The following is a 27,545-nucleotide window of genomic DNA, read 5'->3' on the forward strand; positions in this document are numbered from 1 at the left end:
ATCTGCCATTTCTATTGTCGCTGGCCTCCTCTCCCTCCTCTCGTCTTGCATTTTCATCTCTTCTGGCCAAAATGCTACTTTCCTGATGTTTCCAGTTTCCATACGTTGTTTTTTTTTGTGTTTGTTTTTCTAATTTAAGGTGCATATGTTGTTTACCACAAGCTTGTAGGTCTTATACAGAAATGATGACGCTCACAATAGGTGACGTGCATACTCATGTAACTTGATACTGCTTGATTTCAGATTTAACTTGTGCTGAAGTGTAATGTCTGACTCAAGCAGCAGCTAAATCGATCAAAGTTTACCTTCTTAAACTAATGTCCATCCCCTTAACAACAGGCTGAACACTGCAGAATGACTTTTTACCAGCTCTGACTTCCTATTCACTGTGTAATATACTATGCGTTCTGTTTCTAGATCCCTGCAGCACACAGATGAGCACTGAATGATTTGGTGTAAGAAGAAACCTGTGGGCATGTGGGCAAGCCTTAAAAGCTTCCATAACTGCTCATTTTCTGTCCTCCCTCCTGTTTAGGTAAATCTCCCTGCCCATTTAGGACAAATGTTACTTGTATCCCCACATTTTCTCATGGCAGTTGTCAACACTTTCGACAACTGCACCATAGGGATGTGCAGAAAGCCCAGTATTTGTATTTGTATCTGTATTTGTTGAGGCAGCAAAATTATTTGTATTTGTATTCGAATAAAAGTGGAAAGAGGCTTAAAAATCTTGTTTTTGTTTTTATTACGCTTTTACTTTTAGAAAATTAATGTGTACAAAAGTGTTCATGAATAAACTACCTTATGAAGGAGGTCCCCACACTGGGTCTTGAACTAGAGTCTCCCAGATCATAGACGACTGCGCTGAGACCTGAGCTAAAACTTTACTCATCACCTCATTGCAGACAGACCTCTAACTAACAAATATTTTTTAATATTTGTATGATACAAATATTCATAAAAAACCTATTATTTGTGCTTTGCCGAATAATGTATTTGTACTCGGGCACACCCCTACAAGTGCACCAATGCAATATCTTGTATTTAGGCTGAAGGGCCATGTTACATTTCAGTTACAAAACTGAAAGCCATCTGTGTATGGCATATTTTTTATACAATAGACATATTATACTGTTAGCCACATTGTGTATGCATCTAAACTATTCATATCCTTGTTTTATATTAATACATAACAACTAATTAATAACTAATTAAGATAACAGTAAACCTTAATTTGACTGCCATCTGTCACAGGTTTTTCTATATTGCCAACGGACCTTAATTATGAATGGCCTCATTACCTATCCATAAGGCACATCCGAGTCATAAGTGGATTACCACTGGTGCATCTAACTAGAATATGTGAGAATTATTTGAAGACTGTTTTATCTGGAATTACAAATTGCAGACATCAGTAAAAAAGAAAGTGCCTTTACAAGAAATGTGTAACCACAGTTTGAGTGTTACTGTATTAAAATTACCTGTTTATTTAGCTGTGACTGTAACTGAGACAAGCAGCACTCCCTGTGACTTGGTGCTTTAGATGTGCAGTGATGAAACTTTAAACTCAATCAAATGAAACAATTTAAATAAAATGAAAAAAACAAGATCAATAATGAAAAAAATATGTGTAAAATGCCCTGCTACAGGTTAAAGGAACAAAGTTGAGTTGGAGTTTTGTCAAGTCTAAATAAACTGAGCTTAGTTGCCATGGAGCTGACAGGTCAGCTCGATGTTGGCGCAATAAGGGGGCCTTGAATTTAGATGATTCTGTCAACTTATGTTTCCATTAATAAAGAACGACCTGTCAAGGTCAACCCAGATGATGTCATCAGGGTTATCTTGGCTTGGTCTTGGATAAAGAGAAAACCTGTTATAAACTGGGGTTGTGAAGTTTGGGCAGGGTCTAAAATAAGATGCTGTTCGTTGCAGTATTAAAATTGTAGTGTTTTGGGGAGCCTAACCCATACCAGGGACTAATACCCCGTTTACACCTGGCATAAAATGCAATCCGTGTGATTGGATCTCAGTCAGGTGTAAATGCAATCTATACAGCATGACCACATTCATTAGAAAAAGAAAAAAAAACTGTCACAGTAAGTTTAAAGGTCTCCTAGCTCTGCCTCTTCCTGCCAGCTAAAGCAAGACCCACAAAAGCTACAAGTAGTAGCAGTAGCTAGAAGTCTTGAAAGAGTGATTTAGAAATGAATGATGCCCACTCGTGGCAGCAGTTTCCTTGACCTGGAATGCACCATGTTTGTTGACAAGTCCACCACCTCTGCCTGGCTAATTTGCATATTGAAATCTGATCACAATTAAGACAGCAAGAAAACATTTTAATACCAGGTGTAAATGCAAATACCCATAGATCAGATGTCATTATCCAGAGGATTTATCCAGATACAGATCACATGTTAATACCAGATGTAAATGGGGCCTAAAAGTCAGGATATCTTGACCTCTGCTGATATAGTTATATTGTGGTATGTTAAATCCTGCACTGTTTACATCTATGTTTGCTAACATACAGTCTTCTTCATCACTGCCTTTGTGGTCACATTACTATACATTACTATGAAGTAGCGTGAAACCAGCAGCAGAAATGTGTGTATCATGGCCTCCTTGCTCATGCATGTGCAAGATATAAACATGGAAACATTGCTCTATAGTGCTAATAGTGGTCCAAAACTCCACAGGCTACCTTTAATCTGTCACTACTAAGTCTCCCAACTTTATAATTGCAATAAAAAAAACAATGGAGTGTCACTTAAGAGAAAACATGATATTTGTAATTAAAAATGATAAGACAGTACTAGAAATATGTGATTAAACAATATATTGGATATTATTTTAGGGTAATAAAAGTGTAAACTACTCTAATATCATCTTACCTCTTCATGTGATGAACATTTGGCATTACTTTCAGTATTTGACCCAGCTCTGACTGGAATCCATCACTCCATTAATAAATCATCACACATCAACACAGAAAGCAGCTCTGATGCTCATCTAATTAGAGCACCAGTATCATTCTTACACTAACTTACATCACTTTATCTCATTCTTTAATCACTCTGTTATATTTATCTATTCTTCATTACAGTCATTCATAATGGGAGGTGACACCACTGATTAGGAGGCTTGTGTGGAAGGATTTGAGAAATGAGGTCTGATATTCTGACATAGTGTGTAACTAAGCTGGAATAAAGACAGCTGTTTGTCTATAAATTCATCAAGTTGCCTTTGGATTGATGTCCCAGCCAGGGGCGGAGCTAGACTCTCAGCACGGGGGGAGCGGAGCATTCTCAAGGGGCCTTTCTGATAAAGTCGTTTTAAAATTCACAACTGTAAAATAGTTGATATATCCTATCCTAACACAAGCAAGCCTGTCTAAGAAAACATACAGTGAAGCCACTTTGTGAGACATGTTTGTTCTGAAGAACAAAAAAGAAAACAGGTTGCCAGTCGTGTTCAAATGTTTCAGCACTGAGTACAGCACACAGTGCTCTATGTGCATCGATTGACAAACAGTTCAGCACCACTGATAGACAGCATCTGTCTCAGTATCATGTCTTTCTTACACAGGAATAACTTAAACAAAAAATAGACAATGACTTAGACAGTGACTTTGACAGTGGAAGTATTGTTGGTGCCAGATGGGCTAGTTTGAGTATCTCCTGGGATTTTCAAACACAACAGTCTCTACAGTTTACAGAGAATGGTGCAAAAAACATGAAAAAATCCAGTGAGCAGCAGTGCTGTGGGCTACAATGCCTCATTAATAAGAGAGGTCAAAGAAAAATGGCCATGATAGGTCAAGCTGACAGAAAGGCAACACTAACTAAACACTAACACTAAACTGATCAGCATCTCTGAATGCACAACATGTCCAAACTTGAAGTAGACAGGTACCAGTCCTGTCAGCTAAGAACAGGAAACTGAGGCTATAGTGGGAACAGTGGACAGTTGAAATTTGAAAAACATCAACTGGTCCAACAAATCTCAATTTCTGCTGCCACATGCAGATGGTTGGGCCAGAATCTGGAGTAAGCAAAATAAATCAATGGATCCATGCTGCCTTGTGTTAAGAGTTCAGGCTGGCAGTGGTGGTGTAATTGTGTGGGGAATATTTTCTTAATTGACCATGGTTTAAATGTCACAGCCTACCTAGATATTGTTGCTGACTATGTACCTTTTAATGGCTACATTCTACCCACCTCAAGTTGGTTTCACCAACATGACATTGAGTTCATGGTACTCCAGTGGCCTCCACAGTCACCAGATGTCATGGACCCAAATCTCTAAGGGATGTTTGCGGCACCTTGTTTAATCCACACCACAAGTAATTCAGGCTGTTCTTGGGGCAAAGGGGGGCCCTGACGAGTATTAGAAAGGTGTATCTAATAAAGCAGCCACTGAGTGTATGATGCAATAGGAATATGGAGGAATATTGGATTGGAGACAAAACAGCCAATCCGAAATTACCTACTCCAATTTTTCTATTGGATGTAATTGTGATACAAAATGCTTGCAAAAAATCTTATTCTGTGCTTGAACTGTCCAATCATGTGCTAAATGAGGCACAAATATACTGTAATTCCACTGCTGGGATATTTAAAATGAAAATCACATTTATTGAGTTTTGAATAGCTACAGGTATTTTCTACCTCCTTGATAGATGTTGCCATTGTCAATTCTGAACCTACTGAACATGACTTTGCTGTAAGAGTCATGCATATTTTGTGATGAATGCTGATGTCTGTACAATATGCTCTGGAGTGGTCATTTTGTTTAGCAGTCATGCCCCACAGTGACAGATGGATGTGCCGCTGCAAAGGTCAGGCAGACATATGTAATGAGGGCAATGAGGTGATATATCTCTGCCTCAAAAGCCCACAAGAGTTTCACACTGGGAGACAAACATGCCAGGTCTCCATGCTAACTGCAGACACGCAGCTAAGTCTGCAGTGTTCTGAGGGGGATGTTAGTATGAAGACTTAAGTAGAGACATGGATACTTGTTAGTTTACTGACTTGTCCTTGTTATCACTTTCCAAACATTCCTACACTATACTATATCTTCAAAGAGATTGTCACATAAAGCTCATTTAAAATCAGAGGTAAATAAGGGTGACAGATGTGAAGACAATCAACATGCAAGAGCCAGGGTAAATCAAAATATTTATGATTCATCTTTCATTTGTGCTGATTTTGCTAGAATTTTAACAAAGGTCCAGTATAGGGTCAGTCTAATAGTGTTGTATTTTGTGTCATTTTGACAGTCATCCTGCATAATTAGGGCTGCAAGGACTCCAAGAGGAAAACCAAAATTTATTCTGAGACTGATAGCAAGTCATACAATACTTTACTCTTTTTTTATTTATCTTTATCTTCTCTAGTGTCCTAATGAGCTCATGAGGAAATTGGTGGTTATTGACATTCTCAGCTGAAACTGCAACAGGAAACAAAGAAACAGGATGAACACGCAATTTTCAGAACTACAAACTACATTATAAATTTCTCAAAGAACTTCAGTAAAAAGTCAAGAGGTTGTGTTATATAGCACAACAAGCTAGCAAAGCTCTGTAAACAGAACCGCATTTCCACTAGGGGTGTTACACAATACACCCCTAGTGGAAATGGGGTGTTATACAAATACGTTATTCAGCAAAGCACATATAGTGGGGTTTTTTTACGAATATTAGTTTCACACAAATATTTTAAAATTTTTTGTTTTTCGTAAGAAAAAGAAAACACGTCAAATACCAGTGTACAGATCAGTTACATGAGGAAGACATGCTACCTTCAGTTAGCTGAAGAGAAGAAGGAGCATAATGCACAGCTCAGCTGGCTATGGAAGCTAGTTTAATCCAAAAAATGAGCAATGTTTCCTGCTGTTGGGTTGGATCTAGGTCGGATCATGTTCATATGACCGACAAACCGTCCCAGAGTTTGTTTGTAACCGGACCGAGACCTTGTTGAAGAGGTGGTCTCGGTCCGGTTACAAACAAACTCTGGGACGGTTTGTTGACGGTTAGTTTTGGTCTGCACCTGAGTGCGATTGCTGTGTTCACACCTGCCCAAATGAACCGCACCAAGGGGACAAACACTCCAGGGTTCGACTGAACCAAACTAAACAAGGTAAGAGGTACACAGTACATGAAACCAGTTCTGCTAAGATTAGTGTGTATGTATGCAATATTTATCTGCTCACTCAAGTCAGAGGGTGCAGGGTCATTTATTATTTTCTCCTTTAAATTGTGATGTGAGTTCTAACCTTCAGATACCTCTCATTGCTTTTTGAGTCACTTACATATGAGATTGACTAATGAAGTTTTAATCCTATATTACTAAATCAGATTTAAGTATTATCCTGCATGCTAACTGTGAGCAGTGTTCCTAAATAACGACTGACCTGAGATTTATCATACATTAATTATAGCTTGTCTACATGCACCACCAAACTATTGATTTGTGATGCCTAGTGTTGTAAAGCCACCACCACACACAAACACATTAACTTTAAACCTCTCTCAGAAGTGTGGCACTAATACCTACCCTTGTCAATAATGATGCCTTGAAAAGGTGCATGAGCTACTCTTGAGCAGGAGAACACACATTACACACCCTCATTATGACATACACAGGCACACATACAGTTCTGCTGGGCTTGCAGTCTGGAAGATACAACCTTATTTGTCACAGATGACCGGTTAAAAGAGAAATCCAGGGAGCTTTTACCTCAACCTGTGCCCACGTGGTTATTCAGTAGTGTCAGTGTGTGTGTGTGTGTGTGCGTGTATGGCACATGACTTCCCCATGGTGTGTATCCTGTCACAGTGCATCTGTTCTGCCCATAGTAAAGTAACCCCTCCTGTAAGAGTGTGTATGCGATGGAAGAACAACTCTGTGAGTTTTACATTTTACTCGTCACAGCCTTCTTCACCCCTTCACTCCTTCTCATTCCTCTCCTGCAAGATCTCGCCTGCCCATAATTCAAAACATGTCCTCACTTAAAAGATAAATATTATTTTCCATTTTTGAAATACTGTACCATCACTCTTAGCCAGTAAACGTTATACCCTAGCGATCAATGTCCAAATGAGATTGTCCCCATTGCTCCATGCCTGCACCTGAGCATACATTACTCTGACTGATGGTGTGAGTGATTGATTAAATTATATATGCTATGTGACAGCAAAGCATGTCCATTGTAAAATTCAAGATTAAGATCTTACCTGCTACATGCTTAAACAGCATATGCAGTGAAATGCAGGGTGGCATATTAAGGCTGGGCTAAAACACAAGTGTGCAATAAATAACAGTAACAATAACAATAATAGTAAGAAAAATGGGGAAAAAAATAAAGGATAAAAATAATGTATGCAATATAAGTATTAAAATGTAAAAAAAAAATGTATATGCAGGTGTTCTTATATTGGGCAATATTTCAGTATATAAAAATGTAAACTGTCACACCTTTAAGGGAAACAATACACTAGAGTTTTGTAAAGACTGGATCACATGTGCAGGGCAAAGTGTTCACAGAGGAAAATATACTAGACAAATGCGAGGATGTACAGAGGTCAGAGGTGACCATCAGAGGACCAGCAGAGTCTGACTGCAAATCACTGAAATTTTTTCTCGACATTTTAAAATTCAAGCTGTTGAGATTTAGATTTCTGGGGTGTGTTTTTCCTTCCATTCCAGGCAGCCAGAGCTTTGTGGTATGAAAGTAAGTTCATGTATGTCAGTGTTACATTACTATTATTATATTATTGTGTGGAAATGCAGTTTAAAGCGCAAATTTATTTATATTTATAGTGAACACAACTCCCCATGCACAGCCAGCATTTTCAATCAGGTGCTGGTCGGTCACAGGACCATCTTAGGTGAAGATCAAAATTAACCACCACACACTGAAATGACTTTACTGTGACTTTATTAGGAAGGAACAACATGTTTCACCTGTAACTTCTTCAGGCTGAGCTAACCTGAAGAAGCTACAGGCAAAATGCATTGTTCGCTCCTAATAAAGTCACAGTAAAGTCATTTATATTTATTTTTTATTTTAAGTCAAAAATGCATTACATTGACATCATAGTAATAGCTGCAGGTATTACCCTCTTAAAGAATGTTACCTGTACTTTATTAAAGGAAGGGAAAATATGATTTCAAAAATGTTTCTGAGGTAGAAAGCTATTTTTGTCCTGAGTGAAGGAGGTGGGAAATGGAAGAGTGTGTACATTTAAAAGATCAATAGTTGCTTATCTGAAACAGTTCCACAGAAACTGGTTGTATTAGCTCATGATGCATTTAAGTTTTGAGTTTTCAAGATATAAAAAAGACATAATAAGAGGCATGAGGTGCTCAAATAAGCTGTGTATGTTCAGTCATCAGGTTTTTCCCTCCACACAGCTGGGCCATCAAAACAGCAAATCATCTCAAGCAGTCATGTAGATGCTTGTGTATAGATTGTAATGCTTGAGATGTTATAGGCCCCATGAACTGAAAAATTCATTTTCGCAGTTTTAATCCTGTGTCCCTGTGTTAATTGTTCATTTATCTCTTGTTATATTCCAAATATATGTCAAAAAATCAGTATCATGGTATTTTTACATCAGAATTCCTGTCTTTTCTCTTCCTGTAAAACGATTTCAAATGTTTGATGATTCATCCTGCACTCAGGGGTGTTTACAACAGTTCATCCAATCAAATGGGACTTTGGGCAAATAGCTAGCCACACTGGTCATATTAAACCACCCCTCACCATTTGTGGGCTGTAGTAGCTAACAGAGCAATATGGAGAGAGATTTATAGAAGACATGTGTGTTTGGATATCAGTAGGCAAAAACTTTCTTTTAATTTCCAAAATAATATGGCTGAGGTCTAATTCATTCATCTCTCCCTCGTCCTCATCTTGTTCTAACAACAGGTGAAGAAGGTGTGTGTGGAGCCGACAGTCCGTTTCTCCCTGCAGCTCTGTATCGCGCTTAACTCTGTAAGCCCCACACACCTTTTAACAGTCCAATCAAATGCAAAGGATTTGATTTAAATCCCTCTTGTAACTGTACTCTGCTCAAATATTCCGATTCACTGGGAAATACATCAAAGTACAGAGGCTAAAGACCCCTAACTTCACTAGGACTTTAATATTACATCAGCATTGAGTTGTTACCTCTCAATACTAATGAGGTGTCTGAGCTGCTACGCCTAAACTTCTGCCTGTCTTATTATCAGCACCAATATTAGGTGCAGGCATAGTCGGTGATTGCCCAGAGCCCCATCAGCTGGATGGGTGTCAAAGAAAGAGAATGTTAAATCTGTCACAGCTCTGTCCAATATATGCATTTCTATTGTAAATACAAACACTGCTTGCACTGCCTCACACACCTCACAATTCAGCTTAGTGCTCAGCCACTTGAAGTTACTATAAAGTCTGTAGGAGCACAGTGTAGAAAACTGATGAAAGAGAAGGAGGGGAAACGTATATATAGATGTATGTTCATTTTTGTCATAAGATGATGATGAACTACCTCATTTGAATGTCTATAAGGAGCTAATGGTTAACTGTTCATTGGAATGATTAAGTACTAGTGAAGCTGGATCACTGCTATGAGTCTTTGGAGCCGTTTCTAAACAAACTAACATGACCGTAATCTTCATGATGAAGGAACATGTCACCAGTGCAGCTTTGCGACTCACTGACGTGTTTTCAATACTTTTATTGGAAAATAACAGAGGTCTACAGCAAAGAGGAATAAGATATATCAGGCTTTGGATACACACACAATACTTGTTAGTAGATCAGTTCATTGTTGGTATGGCTCCAAACATGAGATTTACAGAGAATAAGAAAAATATAGAAAATTGCCAGCCTTATCCTTCAACACTGCAGGTTTACATCATATGTTACTGTAAGTTGAAGCTATTAAAACACTTGGTTAAAGGGGACATATGTTTTTTGTGATTTTCTGTTATTTATATCATGTTATGATGTCAGATGTTAAACATGGTTAAAGTTCCAAAACTTGAGGTTAACATATGTAAAATTGCTGCCTGTATGACAAAGTCCAGGTTTCAGCTGCCCTGAACACTTTGTTTGCAATGTTTTTATTTTACATTCCAGACAAGATGTCGTCAGCTCATCAAACATGACCATCAAAGCCCATCTGCTCTGTAATCTTTTTTGTTAAGATTGTTTGTTGGATGTATTTTAGAAGTTGCCATTGTGAGTAATGAAGTAAAATCCTACTACTACCGTTTGTTTACATAGCCTCCAGCTTCTAAGAGCAGGCCAATAAGAACAGAGTGGGCTCCTCAGGAGGCGGGCCCTAAAGAGACAGGAGCTAAAACGGTCTGTTTCAGACAGAGGCTGAACTGAGGTGCTGCATAAAGCAACTATGTTGACAATAATGTTTTTTACTATGTTCAGTTTAAACATGTCATAGAAATGTTGATCACCAAAAATATACCCAAAATAAAACACAATCCAGATGGTGTTACCTTTTCTACAAAACATATCAGTAGTACTTTATATATGAATGTAACTTAGATATAGAGAAGCTTGCAGACTGTATGTTGGAGGACTTCAGTTTTTACCATGACCATGGGTGCTAACATTAGCTGCCTTATTATATTTATGAACCGCGTTGGGCAGTAACGTATAACTTAATAACTTGTTACAGTGAAGTTATGCCTTATTTCATTAATGAGTAATATAAGGGATTACAATTCAATTTAGTTAGTAATCCCAGTGACGCTCCATTACTTGGAGCTGTTTGCTGTCTTACTGGTAGTTTGGTGGAGAGTTGATATCAGTTTGGTCTATGTGCGTTCACTGGACAGACTGGGACAGTACCTGCTAGCTTGGTGTGGGGGCTGGAGGTGTGGGGACATGGTTAGCTGCCATCAAAAGAGGAGAAATGCATCTCCAGGTAACTTATTTGCATGCTGTGTCTTCTTAGCTGGCTTGCTACATGCATGCAGTCACTGCGGCTCAGGTTAAGCTAGCTGTTGATGGTCAGTAAATACCTCCAAACTGTCGACTGGCTGCTTGTTAAACCACAATGTCTCCTTTTCTTCTTCTACATGTGTTTAACACAGAGGCTGGAACATGCGAGTGTGTTTGTTTAGTGGACAACTTTGACAGAGATGATGACTGAGTATCAGAAGTAAAATAACAAGTAATGTAGCTACTTGATGATGAGTAATTAGTAATCTAATTACTTTTTAATGAGTAATATGTAATGTGTAAGTGATCATATTTTTCAAGTAATGTGCCCAACATTGTTTACAAATTCAATTCAGTCTTTGACTAAGATTGAGCAAGATGCACTCAGTGTTTTTTATTACAAGTTGAAAATTACTGACACAACAACAAAGTGAACAGTTTAGGGCCTAATGTAAAACTGTGTTCAGCTTTTCTCTATACATTATTCATTTTTAGGAAATCTTAGGTCAAAAATGAAGCCATAGCAACCTCTGGACCAACTCTGAACACACAGGCCTTTATATAACTTCATACTATCCATTGATTTAGCCACACAAATGTCTGTAGACATTCTGGCTTGATGCAGTGTTTAAGGGAGTTGTGGGGATAAGTAGTATGCTGGAGGTCGCAAGAAAACAGGTGCCTTTATTTGTTCCCATTGTTTACCAGCTAGGAGTAATTAATCAGACGTGCATGTGTTTAGTTGGAGCTCCTTTGGTCCCAGCAGGACTCCTGCTCAGCCGTAAGCTTCTAAACCTGCCTGCCTCCACGGATCCAAACCAAGGTTTTAGCTCTGAAAGCTCTGACTGAAACTACAAGTGGCATGAGGTCATCTGATTCCCTCTGCCCCCCCTCCTTCCACACAGCCCTGCCTCCTCTGGTGATAATCAAGCTGTGACCCTGCTATTAGCACCAACAGCAGATTAATCAGGGGCCCCTGGGCACAAGTCCTCTCTGGCTGGGCATGATTGGAGCCTGGCTTACGCAGTCTGACTGCCTCCTCAGACCTCTCACGTGTTCTCTCTACAGCCTGTAGTTAGGCCAACAAAGGACTATAGAGCTTAGAGAAGCCAGAGTATAAACAAAAGTACTCTCTCCTTTCCAACTACCACCAACGTATCCTTGAGCAAAATAATAACAGTGTAAAAATCCTGCATATTTATTAGCATTAAAATTTGATGTTTGTGTATTTAGATGCATGTATTTATGTATTCTGGAGTGCATTATATTGAAAAGTGTTCCTAATATTTTGCCTCCCTCATGCATTTTAATGAGGTGGACAAAGTATTAGGAACGTTTTTCAATATAATGCACTCCACTACACCACCAGCACCCACTATAAGCTCAGTAAGAAACATAAATGAGAATTATCACCTTTCTGACAATGTCAACAAAAACTGTGTAAGCTTTGTAAATATAGAATTTATGTCAGAGCTGTTGTGTTGGATTGCATTAGATTGCACAGTTGTTCCTCGTAAAGTGCTCACTGAGTGTACATGAAATATATACAGTATATGAACAAAGATCATATGGGCACCTGATTATTGTTTTAAGGCAGACCTGAAAAATTGTGAACTTATCCTTTAAATTTACAGGTGGACTGTTATCTAAAAAAGGTATCAGTTGGTCTTGTTGTTGAAGTGGGGTTATGAGGTTTTACTGCAGCATTTTAAACATTTTATCCATTAAAATTTCCTATGTGGCCTTAAACTCCACTGATTTTACACACCAAGGTCACTTTACTAGTCGTGAAGTTGTATTGTGGGAAATGTTGGATCCTGTGTTGTTGGAGTTTAACCCATATTAGAGACTAAAGTTTAGGATATCTCAGCCAGTTTAATATTTTTTATGACTGTTTTATATTTGAATGATGTTTTATTTAAAGAAATGAACACTCCCTCCATGTTTTTTTGCCTTTTTTTTACTGTGTCAAGAAAATGAGAATTAATAACCAGGATGAGTTACAGCAGCAGCTGATCACATCTAACAACTGAACTCATGCACATGTCACAGTGAATTCAGCTTTTGTGCCCCCCTCATTTTGGTAATGGCCTCATTATGAAATAAAGTGGAGCTAAGTATTTGTAGAGTCTGAATTCGTTATTGATTCATAGTGATATATCTGTGAGCCATCTGACTAATTTGCCATGACAGAGAAGCTAGTGGAGGTATACATAACATTTGTGGTGAATTAATCAGAGATGACACAGGAAGCAACACGTACAAATGTGACAACGCAGCTGCGTTACATCATGATTTAAAATTGGGAGGTCAGAGTGGTACAGCCTTTATTCACATAAGTCGCATCCCATCACCTCAGCCATTATATCATGTGTGAGTGAGTGGTTTAAGGTATCAGAATCAGTTATCTTCAAAGGATACATAATGGATAAAACGGTTCAAGAAATAAAGCCTCACTCAAACTGTCCCAACAACTAGGGGATACAGTCATTAAAAAGGCATCCATTAACAAACACATCAGTATCTTTCACTTAGCAACCTCATTATCAGCTGGTTGTGACGTGGAGTTCCAGATCTCTACCTCATTCTTTTCGGATGGAGCTTCTCTAAGTTTCAGCACTACGGACAGCTCCCAACTAGCCAGGGTGTGAGATATTTTCTATCTCAGAACCATCTTTACAGTTCAGACTCAAACTGAAATAAGAATCCTTCTCACTTTTGTACAAAGAAATAAAAACTATAATGATGCTGCTATAATGTTTGTATTTCCATTTTTCAAAGGAGAATAAAACTGTTTTTGTAACATTGTTGTAACAGTGTAAGCTTCAAGACTCTGGGTGGGCGTTTCTCACAGCATCAATAGGCCTTTTTCACAGACACATCACATTATAAAAAACACAGGTGTAAATAATACAATTAATAATGGTTGACTTCTGTTTAACTGCTTCAGTGGCAGGGTGCTAGTATTTTGCAAGCTGGCTCAAGGGGACACATGGATAGAACAGAGCATTTGTCAGTGTTATTAGTAACACCTGTGTGTTTCCTAACTGTCTGCTGTGAAAAAGGCCTGTTGTCAACTGAGGGAAAGTATTACCAAAAGACACACTGTCAACTTCTGTGGTGTCCTACTAACTAAAGAAAGTCAGACTGTAGCCTACAGACTACAAATGTTGATACAAGGCCTTTTTTTCTCTTTTTCAACTAGTAGCAATTTAAGCTGCCCATTCTTTTACAATACTGATAGATTTCAATTCCACTTGGAAAGTGGAGGCTCATAAGCCTAACTTGCTAAGCTCAGAACTTGCTAACATCAAAACGTTAATTCACACTAGATGTTAGTTCACGTTTTCAGCACCTATTTACCTCTTGTTCATAGTTCCAGTTTCTGTGATGGAAAATAACCAGATTTTCAAAGCTCACACAACATGTAGACTGAACTGTCATAAAAACTAATGTGTTCCCTCTTGCATTAAAATTTTAGAAAGTTAAATGCTATGTTGGTGGAACATTGTGACAGAGCCCTTTAAACATCAGCATGTACCTTGGTAAAACATGTAATACTTGTGCAATATTCTGGTTTCACTGATTTTATCAGTTTTATTAGTCTCAGTGGTTTTGCTGAGTGTATAAAATTTGGCATTGTAAATGTATTTTAATGTATGAATGATTGTAAGGATGCTGCTGGAGTATGTCTGGAGATCAGATCAGAGAACCAAATGTTGCTAAAAGTTTCACAGTCCAGGCTTAAAACAAAGAGATCGTGCTTTTATTGTTTTAGCTCCAACACTGTGGAGTAACTTCCCCTTCAGCATCAGATCAGCTGCCTAAGTTTAAAAAGCTTTAAAACTACACCTGTACAGACTGACATTTGTATAACATTTGTATATTGTATACTCAATGGTTTTATGTTGTTCTTTTTATATATCTTTTTATGTTTGACCACTCCTTGAAATCCCTGTTTCTATTGCATTTTGTTGTGTATGTTGTTCTTTTTATGTTTGCTATCTGCTATTTAATTTCTCTATGTTGAAATATGTATGCCGAAATTGTACCTATATTTTATGGTATTGTATTTTGTGAAGCGCCTTGTAATTCTAGTTTTGAAAGTCACTGTAGAAATAAATTTTACTTTCTTAACTGACTGTATGTCTTGTCTTGTGACCTCAGTCACAGAGTAACAACTGCTGAGTTTACAGATCGAGCCAGGCAGGTTGCCCTCCAGGCAGGTACAAACTGATAGAGTAGTGTGCTCTAAACAGCCTGTGTGGCTGTTGCAATGAAGTGATATACTGTAACCAACTGTTTTAGTGCCCACCCCCACTGTTGCACCAATCACATTACAGTGGCAACATCATTTGGTAGCAAAAATTGATGCCCCTTAGAGAACACCAATATAGTGGCACTGTCATTGTAGGAAAATAAATAAAAAGTAGTGTCACCAAAGATATAGATATATGTCGATTATATATTTATTTCCTTGTAAAAAAAAAAAAAAAAACTTCAAAAAAGTTTTGAGTTGGACTTGACACTAAATTTGAGCTGAAATACTTATATGTGAATTAAACAAGATAAATGCTGCCAGGGCACAGGGCTGCCTCAGATGCACATTCAATTTTCATACAAATAAATTATTTAAGTTTTTGGAGAATTTATGTTTATGTGAGAATCATTTCTCAAAAGCAGACAGCAGCACTGGAGGTATTGATACTTCAGTATTGATCTGCTGAACACGGCTCTGTGGACAGTAAGCACACTGAGTGCCTGCAGTGATCATGATGCTGTGCTTGACCTGCACCTGGCAGACTGTTTCTTGATTGTGAGAGCAGAAACTGACCTGTTGCTGAGTGGTCTGATTGGATCGCAGATGGATATGGATTGTCAGCCAAGCTTTTTTTTTCTAATGAGTCTGTCTCTCAGTTACTCACTGTGCTCTGGTTGCACCTCTAACTACTAAACGAGACCTCCTTCCATGAAAACTCTGTATTTCTGCCACCTGAATGTGACAACCATTCTCTGATTCTGTGATGAGAAAGAAAACATAATACTATAACAGGTTACTCTGCATGCAAGATAGTATTGTTAAATGAAAATTGACAAAAGATCACCACACTCAATATTATGAAATAAAGCCAATAACATCTTGTAGAAGGAAAGCCCTGCACAATTAAGTGCAATGCAAGGATTCAACCAAACAGCTTAGCTTCTGTGGAACTTCCAATCTATTTGGGCTTTAGGAACTGCAACTGTGAACTGAGATTTTCAAACATTTGCCCTGAAGGTCTAAAAGGCTAAAATCTAGTCTTTACATGTGTTTGAAATCAATGTGCACAGCCGTGCTTTGACAAGTAAACATTCCAGGAAGAAAAAAATCTCCGAAATAAGAGAAACTGTGATTAGCTTCTATAATTTAGAATAAACCTAAACAACCTTCATCATCATCTTTATGCTCATGTTCTGTTTGTTGGACAGTCTGGTTACCATGCCTGCCTCAGTACCAAACAACTGACAAATTCCTTCTTTTCCATTTTTGTAGCATGGAAATTAATATTTGAAGATGTATGAATGAATTTTTCCATTGCAGCCTGTGAAGCTCTTTCTTAAGCCATTATAGCAACTTAGATTAACATGAAAAATGCCAAATGGTCTCAGTTATCAGGTACAGTTTATAAGTTCTGGATACCAAAATTACACATTTATATTGAACCTATACAACTATGTTATCCAGGCTGATGCAAAAATGATCTTGTTAATTTTCATTGAGCTAAATTGTAGTATTGGATAGTTATAAAAGTGCATATTTATTTTCATTTCTTTATTTTCTCTTTTGCTGCAGCTTCACAGTAGAAATGAACCTAAAGCTGATAAACCACATTTAACATGTTTGTATGAGCCATGACAACCTTCCAAAATGGTACCTTGTATTTTATGAAACAGACTCATGGTTGACAAAAAATAAAGAATTGTATTAACTGCATGCAGTGAATATTTCGTACATTTTAGTTAAACTGACAAATTTCCATGAAATGACCATGTTTTCTGAGACTGTCCTCCCAATTAAAATGACAAATCAGTCGTTTCACCAAATGTCCCAAAACAAATATTTACATTCAAGTGACAGCGCCCTCTATCAGCCGTAGTAATTATGACTAGGTGACGTTATTACAGAATGATTCTATCTGTCATTCTGGAGTGCACAGACAAACAAGCTATTCTGTTGTTTAATTTGAATGTCTTGTTGTGTTTTTGGTTCCACTAGTCTAATAGTATAGAATTGAAACGTTGTGTACCAAAATACTGGTAAAGCCTATTTTATTTTAAGTGAACTGATTTGATTCACCTGTATATTCCATTTTATGATGTAGGCATTTACCTATTTATCATTAAAACTAAATTGTGACAAATACATCAAAAGGTCTTGACCAAGTCCCCATAGCTTCCATCTATAGTATATTGTATAAGACAGAAGTCATTTGTCAATACGTTATTCGGCAAAGCTCAAATAGCGGGTTTTTTTACGAATATTTGTTTCATACAAATATTTTAAAAATTATTTGTTTTCGGGAAGAAAAAAAGAAAACATGTTAAATACCAGCATGCAGGTCAGTTACATCACTATCTCAGTCTCTCTCCTCTGCTCATCTGTTACGTCTATCAGCAGGTCTCAACGAGGGGAGTCACATCCACCTGCTACATGATGCACATTTCCTAATTTGGACATCACTCCCAGAGTTGGGGGTGTTCCCCAGAGATAAAGCTGAACTACTGACACAAATGAAGTACTCCCAAGGGAACACTTCATGAACACTTATTGTAACACTTTAATTTTCTAAAATTAAAAGCGTAATAAAAACAAAAACAGAAACAGGATTTTTAAACCTCTTTCCACTTTTATTCGAATATAAATACAAATAATTTTGCTGCCTCAACAAATACAGACACAAATACAAATACTGGGCTCTCTGCACATCCCTAGTATGGGGTTCACCTTGTGAAGTTATCATGATCCAGGTGAGTAAATATTACTGAATGTATTTTGCAGGTTTGAGCAGCAACAGTTACTCAGTTTTAGTCAGGTTTGAAGAACTGAGGAATCCAGGCTTATATCAAATCACCAGCAATCAAATCAAGCTAACTCAGTTATCCACAGATGAAGAACATGGCCCAGGTTTTTCAGGATCACAGTATTCACTTATCATGGTGGTCTCTGTGTGTTGTTTTGCCTGAGCCACATCTGATGCTGACATCTTTTTGACACAGATCCAGGTTATTTGATTTACCAGCAGAAATGCAGGTCTCTCTGTGCCTCCATCCCCCTCTTTACCTCTCTCTTTCACACTCACATATACTCTCTCCTTCTCTGCCTGCCAGCTGGAGGTCTCAGGCCCCCTGCAGAAAAAAAGCTGCTGCCAAACTACCAATGCAGGCAGGCTGGGGGAGAGCTGCTGGCACCTCAGTCTGTTGAACTGATGACATCCTGAGATCCTCTTAATGCTCTCAGGAACATCATTTGGAGTTGGCGTGGGAAAGCACTTCTCACAACTGAATCCTTTGTGATTGGATGATTAGAAAGGACAGAGGTGAGAAAACACTATTTTCTGCTTCTGAGAGATATTAAAGATCTCAACAAGATATCAAACATGGTGCTGATCATATAAATATTTATTTCAAGAAGTTGGTTTCTAACAAAAGCCAGAAAAGGCAGTGATTTTAAATTCTGTTGCTACTCAATGCCAACTCCAGCTCTTTTAGGCTGTACATGTCTCTGTTTCCACCAAGAAATCAATTACCAAACAATGCTCACTCATGGATGAGTTATTGTGCTTTCATTTCAGTGATTTATCACTGTGATATTATAACAAAACATTAATCTGAAGGCATTATCACCAAAACTTGTTTTTTTAAGAATGCAAATATACAATCAGTTGTAATTGAGATTGATTCATTCTATTCCTACCGTCCCTGCAGTCTGTTTTCCATCTACATCTACTGTTGCTGCTGTCTTATGCGTGACCCTGCTTTCACACCAAACACACAAGTGTGACACTGTGCAGAGCATTTTTCATTGTTTTCACTGCAGAATATACCTGTTATATCCAGGGCAGTCAAAATGAACCATCACCCTGATTACTCGACAGGTTTTGCAGCTAAAGGTTAACTAAATTGACATCTAGTGATATTACAGCATTGACTGGAGGTGGAAGTAATGATCATGCCAATTCATTCTCCTCTATACTCCACTTCCCTATCCTACCAAGCTGAGCAGCTGGGTGCACCACCACCTGGCATAATTTACATTGCGGGTGAGGAGGGCAGATGTTGTTTCTATTTGTATAAACAGTTCCAGTTTGATTTACTCACCATCATCTCTATAAACACTGATGCTGATACGCTCATCGTGTTGGAACTTCTTGGGTTTCATTTCTGAGGTCACAACAACCCTCTGATTGGTGGAGCTTGTTGGGGAAAAATCTTTATATATTTTGATATAAAGGTGATAATATGTAATTTTATTTTTTCACTCAAAAGATGCCAGTACTGAACACCAATCTTAGCTAATTCAGCCAAAGACAGTGTTCCTGAGATAAGGATTTATTTACAGAGACTTAAACTACAAAACTAGATTTCAGTATATATTGTTTTTTATATATATATTAGGGATGTAGATGTGTGCAGAGAGCCCAGTATATGTATTTGTATCTATATTTGTTGAGGCAGCAAAATTATTTATATTTGTATTTGTATTCAAATAAAAGTGGAAAGAAGCTCAAAAATCCCGATTTTGTTTTTATTACGCTTTTAATTTTAGAAAATTTAGAAAAAAAAGGTTCATTGCAGGTAGCCTGAAATGTGAAAAGTTTACATACAACAACACAACACATTAAGCATAGCAGGTATTCTTACATTAAGCCATATTATTATATTATTGCTATCCCTATGCATGTGGTGGCTGGCAGTGCACACTCAACACACTTTTTTCAATTGTTAAAGTGATTGTGGATGTACTCTTATCTAAACCTTGCCCTAAGTGAGTCCCTTTTGGCAGTTATTTTATCTCCAAGACTTCCTCACTTCCTCCCTGTCGATGCTGTCTTCAGTTACTGAACAGTGTATCCATCGAGTCTTCAGAACCGAGACTCAGACAACAAAGACTGACCCCTCAGCTTGACCCTCACCCCTCAAACACTGTCACTCAAAAACTGTCCAAAGTAATGGGAGATTAAAAAGGTTTGAAAACAGTCAGGATTCCCTGTCTGAATGTCAATAATTATGTTTTAATAACTGAATAATAATAATTAAGTAAGGAGTGCAAGAAATGATCTACAGCTCCACTTATGCTGAACTACACAATTTAGCCCTACAATGTGGAGATTTTATGGTTATTATTTTTTTCAGTTGAAGGTCAGTTCACTGGTCATGGTTACTACAACTCATCCTGAGAAAACACTTGTATTGTTTCAAGTCTGAGAAAATAACTTGAGTGACAGTGATGTGGGTGTTTACCAGGCAGGGAGGATTTGACAAAAACATGCTCCAAGGATCCAGTGTTTTTGGAGCTGACCCGTATGAGAAACTAAAAGTCAGGATATATCGGCGTCTGTTATATCAGTTGTTGCCCATTTTGTTTTTAATCTGTCTCTCTAACTTTGTGGAATTACCAGCCCACATGACTGGGATACTCTAGCAGCTGGAGAGGTAGAAAGAAAAGTGGGATTACTGTGAAAAGACTGAGTTCATTTAAAAAAGGTTTAAGCCATTCCACGAAGCCAACTGAGTTGTTAAAGTAAACAGTTATTTTTTACTTCTGGCAGTGTAATCAAATATTGTCAAGCAGTTTTGTTCCCATTTTACCACAAAATTGTCACTTCAGTTAGAGACACATCAAGAAACTGACCATTTATAGAAAATGGTTTAACTGTTAGATTTAGTGGAAAAGATGTGTTTCTGCTGAGAGAGCTAATCCCCCCTAAATAAACACATAAATATGAAATCTTAATTACATCAGCAATACCAAAAATATAGAAGAGTTATGTGTTTACAATCAGTGAGTAGCAGCCACCCCTACACATGAACCATCAATTCTCTGTGCTTAATATTACTTTATTTATCAATATATGCAATCATATACTGATACATATATCATACATCATACATATCCTATTGCTTTTTGATTGTTTCACCTTGTTGTTGGATCCTTATTAACTTGACTGCCAATTAAATCTACTTTTAAAAGTTTATCATGGTGATTTTTCAAAGCTGATATGATGAGACTTACTGTGACTAATTGTGAGCAGGTCTTAGTGACTGTTCTTTGCTGTTATACATACCCTTTATCTTTTCTACCTACCTTTTAAATGGGCGATTGATACTTAATAATATAGCGCAGAATAGTACTTTGCATTAAAACTAAAACTGGTAGAAAAGCTGACAGATTTCAAACCTGTAGAATATCAAAAGGAGAGATGTGAATATTTACGTACCTTTCCAACATACTGTGGTTCAGAGCCCATGTACTCCTCCAGGACAAAGAACTGGTTCCACACCCATCCTCTTTTAATTCTCTGAACCCTCGACCTCCCATGTCTTCTTAGCCTCATCTTGCCCTCTAATGATATCGCTTCCCCCAAAGACGTCCTCACACTCTTACTTCCTGTCCCTCCCCTGGCTGACGGCACCCCGCCCTTAGTTCTGCTCTGCAGCTGAGCCTGCAGAGGAATTTGGGAGCTGTAGTCCAACAGGAAACAGGAGCCCACCAAAAGTATAGTGACATATTCCCTTGTGATCATCAGGGAGTATCGTTAAAAAAAGGTAGTGAAAAGTGCAAGTAAACGGCTATTTCCAGGTTGGAAACTGAAATGCATCCAAAGCTGGCTTTGCCCTGGAGGCAAGCATCAGGGAAAGTGTTGTAAATTCAATATGGTCCAAGTCAATGTAGTGTCCTCACTGAAGTGTGAGAGATACTGAAGAGCATTATATTCCTGAAGGAGTCATTGAATGTCTTGGTTTGATATTGGCTGAGGTTTCCTTAAAGTATTTGGAGTAAAAAGTCTTTATTCTGGTTCTGTTTTCACCTTCTCATCAGGTCTTCTCTGTTGATCACACCTGGAGGAAAAGATACAAATAAAGATGGATTACAAGACAGAAAAATAAACCACTGGTGATAAGAGCGACGTGTTTTGATCAGCATCAGGCTAATGAAAAAGTACAATGTCCCAAAAGCTTAAAAAGGTGTACAGTTTATGCACAAATTACTGATGGCACACAGGTCTCCACATAAACCATAGTAATAATAATCAATACAAACACTATCAAATGTGATAAAAACATGATATTAAAATGTGCAATTTTGACCTAATTGATTGTTTGCCAAACCTCTCCCCCAAACAGTGATTGTCCAATCATAGTTCCATCGTAGCAACTATAATTAGGAACAGCAGGCTTATCAAGCTTTGGATTTCTGCATGTCGAAGCAGTGTGCATGAGAGGTTTGGATGGTGGTGTATTTTTTTTCTATCTTTTTCAAAACCAAAAACACAAGGGAAAAGGTTTAAGGAACAGATTTAACTTTGTGTTTTGCCAAATCTAATTTGTGGGTATCTATTCTGAGGGCTATACATTCTAGAGGAAACAACTAAGGTCCAGTGATCCACATCAATCTGACTGTGTGAACTATAATCTGACAACAGTATGAATCATTTTTATACTGACAGTATAGACACCACAGGTGCAATGCAATACTCTTGTAGGGACACTGCAGTGGTCAACTACATTAATTTATAGTGGATAAACCCTATGAATAGCAGCGATTTGGAGACCCCCAGGGAGACATAAGTGGGGTCTTGACACAAGTGGCACTGGGATTTTGGAGGGTGAAGGAGTTGAAACTGAAATAGCAGCAGATGAAGCAGGTAAAGTAATATTAAAGTAGTAGAAAATGGTTTACCCTTTAGCTATGATTATAACTGGTAGGCAAGAATACTTGTTAATAAATCTTTGTAAAATCATTGGATACTAAGAGGTTGAGCTCAGGTGTGACAGCAAAATTATGGTAACTGTTTTCATACATTCATCTGGGTGTCATTGTCATGCATATGTAAACATCAGTGCTTTGCCTGCATAATAGTTATGAGTGGGAAACATGCACCTGCTCCGTGGCACACTTGTAGTGAACACTTGACACAGCGCCCACTCTTCCACATTATTGTAATTTATGCAAGATGGTGATGTTAGGTATTTACTCAGTCTGAATGACTGCTATCATTGCAGCAGTCATTGTCACCACTACATCAGGCCAAGAGCCAGGCATCTCACATCAGATCACACGGCCCTAATTAGGAAGAAGGCTTTAGCATGCAAGGTTGGCAGTCTTGGTGGATTACTCTGACAGCTGATGCATGGAATTAGCACATGCAGTAGTTGATGAAGGGGTTGTTTGCTTATTCAGTGCAATAAATACAACTACTTTGCATTGCACTGTATTTGTGCATTGCACACCTGTGAGGTGTTTGTTATTTTTCTAAACTCAATAATTACCAGAGTTCAACACCTAGCCAATACATACTTTTGGCAATGGCAAGACCAAGAAAGATGCTGGGCTGTTCACTGGAACTATATTGTACAGATATGTATGTTATTGTGTCCATCACATTAAAACTACAAATAATTTACTGAACCTAGTATTTAAAAGCCTCTTTTTATCTAGTTCTTCTCTACATTGCTGAGAAAAACTGATCGTCTTAGTCCAACTGTACAGGGACTTTTGCATTCACCACATGCAGCGGCTATACAGCTTAAAGGACAGGTTCACAATTTCTCAAATGTGTCTTAAAACAGCAGTCAGGTGTCCATATGAACAGTGAAAGAGGTTTTCTTCGCTGTAATCATTCCTCCTGTTCATACTGGCTATTAAAAGATCCCCTTCAAATATGATTTCAATGTAAGTGATGGAGGACAAAATCCACACAGTCATTCTGTGCAAAATAATTTAAAAGTTGATGTGAAGCTTATATGAGTCTTCAGCAGTCTGAATTAGTCATATCAAGTGGATATCTGCCACATTTACAGTCTTTTTAGCATCAAATTCCCTCTTTGTGTTTCCTCGGACAGTGTTTCCCTGTTGAGCTGCGGTGGAAGTATAATAACAAAAAGAGGGACTTTGGTACCATGACGACGACTGAAGCTTCATATTAGCTTGATCAGTGATCAGAGTCATCAGTGATAGACCAGTGTTCATATACTGTATTTGACAAGCTTGTCCACATGTCCTAATAAAATCTTATTGCATTTATTTAACAGGTACAATAAGCAACACACTTCTTGTACCATATTACAGCTTAAAGCTGATTTCCATCTGGGTGGAAGCCACCAGTGATTCGTAAGTTGCCAAAGTAAAAATAACAGCAGTGATGAATTAAAACATTACATGTTGAAAACATAAAAACATCAGAAAAAAAAAAAAAAAAGAAACACAATACTAGTTCCCAACTAGGGACCAACCATCAGTAATCTCAACATCATTAAAAACAAGCAAACAGTATGAGAAATTTCCAGCCAGATAAATATTGATGCTGGCCACATTATCAGTGTATATGAGCTAAGTGACTGCAGATCTGAGAATCTTTCAGCCATGATTCCAAATTAGATTTAAAATGTTTAAAAGTCAGGGGTAAAGGATTCCACATCCCGACTGTCTTAACTGAAAAAGACTTTTGACCGACCTTTGTTGACTGGAATCCAACATAATATAACAATGCCTTTTGTGAAGGCTCTTGTTAACCTTGAGCCAGCACCACAGGTTGTTACAAACTGTTTAAGAGGTTGTGGTGCAAGATTGTGAATGATGACACGTCACTGGCAGCTGGATTCATATTTTCTAATTGTTTCAGTTCCTCTAATATGCCAACTGCTAATGATACATTTGTTATGTTTTTATCTGTTGATTTCTGACAGCAGAACTTGAAGCTCAGCAGTGTGATATTCTTGTTTTTGCTCTTTGGCAACATTTTTGCGAATGAAACTTGCCCAGAAACAAAGCAGAACATTTAGTCTTATATGGTAAATTCAAAGGCATCTGTTATGCCAATAATAAAATCTCATGAACATTCACATCCTCATGAACAGGTGACATTCATCAGGCTCAAACAAGCTATTTATGACAAATTTGTGTTAATTTTGCAGTTAAGAGAGTTTGTTGTATCTGACTTGGAAGTGTTATATGAGCAAAAAAGTTGGAGATTTCTGTGAAGAATACAAAAATATTTCATATTCCTATGTTCTCCATTGGTGAATGAAATACAAACTGTTGCATCTAAATGTCACAGTCTACACATCAAGGCTTTTACTCATCGACTGGAAGAGGCAGCAGGCCCTGACCATTTGCTGCTGCAGGCTGTAGTTGTACTGGACTCTAGTCAGAGATGCACTCATTGCAAGTGTTCACAAACAGCAGCTGTGTACAGCACAGCATGTTTGCTACAGTCCAGAGGAGGTGAGTGTTGTGTAGCTGGTCCACTTCCTCTATTCAGCCATCCTAAACTGATCTCAGTGTTGTTGTTGTACTGTTGATTGTCAGGTGGTACACAAAATGAACCTGCATTGACTAAACAAAATCAGTGATGAATACAGAAAATCAGGTACATCCCCAGAGTTGTCATGAGGAATAGTACTACTGTATGTTTCCCAAAATCCACATTCTTCTTCAGGTCATGAGGGACATTTCTGCGCTCCGCTGCCCCACACACCATCGCACAACCGGGCTGTCATGGATCAGTGCTTCCTAAAACAAGAGATGGTGTAAATGCCTCTTGGGGGAGGCTTCTGCATGTGCAACATGGGTGTTGCCTGGCCTGGGCATTCAGCACTGTAGCCCTGAAGATTTTTTCTTTAGCCACAAATAATTCTCCACTTTGAGCAGTTTGTCACTAAAGAAGATGGCAGTGTTGTAAATTCACACAGTACCAGCTCACACAGTCAGACAGTGTGAGGAAAAAATGGATATACAAAGATTTGAAGCTGAAGCACTGGCACAAACATCCTCTCATGCTGAGCCAGGAAGACAAGGTGTGTAAATGTCTGTATGAGTTCCAAGTTACGTGAACATGACACGAGCAGAGCATAGGTTCTATACAGCTGATGTACCTTGCAGTGCACTGTGGCTGGCTAAACCGTTAGCAATGATAGCTTAGTTGCACCCCTCCTTGGCTAGTGAAACCAAACTAGCCTAGTCTCGTGTTAGCCATTGAGGTGGGAATGGTGGTTTATATCAAGTAGGTCCATCAGCAATGATTTTGCAACCAAATATGAAAGTCTACTCATTCACTTTGAGTAGCTGTGTTTTGAGTATTTCTTATCATGTAGGCCTAGTAATAAAGATAGTCAGTATCTAATGCTCATTTTGGTTTGAGACATCCTCGTGGCTGGAATACTTGTGTAGATTACAGGGTAAATCAAATCTAAACCCTTCCTTCCTCCTCCAATTTTCACATTTTAAGCAATGTGTAGCCCTCACATGCAAGAAAAAAAACATTTTTTTTTGATGGAGAAGAATCTGGGCTCAGCTCCTGATGGTTAAAAGTCCAGCCAGCGCCCCTGGTGTGCAAGTGTATGTGGGTGTGTGTATGTGTATGTGTGTGTATGAGTTCTCCTGAGAGCCTTTCGCCCAGTCAGGCACATAACCTAAACTCTCACTGAGTATTAGAATAATATTTAAAGGAAAATGGAAGTGGAGTGGTACTTCAAAGTAGATAACCCAGTTGCAGAGTTCTATGACCTGGAACCTTCAAGCATGTTGCACTTCTGGCCACAACAAAAAGACTGATGTCATAGGAAATGTTCCTTTGGTCAAAAATTTGTAATTTATCATGTGTTTGTCATGTGGAGATCCTTACATCCTTAAATTGTAGCTTTTGTCGTCAAAACACATCATAAGTTGCTGTCTTAAGACATTAAAACTAGTGATGTACTTTAAAGTGTGAGAATATTCAATATCATTCTTATGTGCATACACAAACCATCAATGATTTGATCTACTAACAAGTATTGTGTGTGTGTATCAAAATCTGATATATCTTATTCCTCTGTGCCATAGAGCTCCATTGTTGTCCAAAAACTATTAAAACACATCAATGAGCCACACTGCTGCACTGGGTGACATGTTCCTTCATCACCATGAACACAAACTTCTTCTGCCTTCATTCACACTTTGAATAAGTGCAAGTTTTAAGTGCTTTTTCAGTTTTCTGTCTTCCAGCATTCACTGAGTGTAATGCACAGTTCTAGATTGACTATTTTTTTTATTTATTATATTACTAATATAATACTAATTTGTAACATCAAAATAGTGATACAAATTAGCATTTGTAACAGAAAATACATTTGGAAAAGCTGAGATTTTTTTTCAACATAATTGAATAATATGTCAGTGACATATATTCCATATTCCCCTGCAACATCTGCTGGTAAAAATTGAAGCATGTTCATCTTTTTATGATTATATTCAGGCTCAAAGCACTTGGTAAAGATTCTGGAGAGATCTCAACAATGTATGGCAGCTGTATATATACTGTATATGTTGTATAGCCAATGAATTGAAGTAA

The 27,545-nt window shown here is 38.0% G+C and overlaps 1 protein-coding gene across 3 annotated transcripts in view; it reads right to left on the bottom strand.

The window, feature by feature from the left end:
- The window catches only part of LOC121908968 (cadherin-12-like), a 133,161-nt gene that overhangs the window by 69,934 nt on the left and 35,682 nt on the right, over positions 1-27,545 (bottom strand). For all 3 annotated transcript variants that reach the window (XM_042429300.1, XM_042429301.1, XM_042429302.1), the window contains exon 3: positions 21,432-22,053. In XM_042429300.1, coding sequence (XP_042285234.1) covers positions 21,432-21,737 — 306 coding nt within the window. In that variant the 5' untranslated portion in view covers positions 21,738-22,053. The remainder of the gene's footprint in view (positions 1-21,431; positions 22,054-27,545) is intronic.

Source organism: Thunnus maccoyii, chromosome 12 (assembly GCF_910596095.1).
Source record: "Thunnus maccoyii chromosome 12, fThuMac1.1, whole genome shotgun sequence".
NCBI classification, from domain to species: Eukaryota; Metazoa; Chordata; class Actinopteri; order Scombriformes; family Scombridae; genus Thunnus; species Thunnus maccoyii.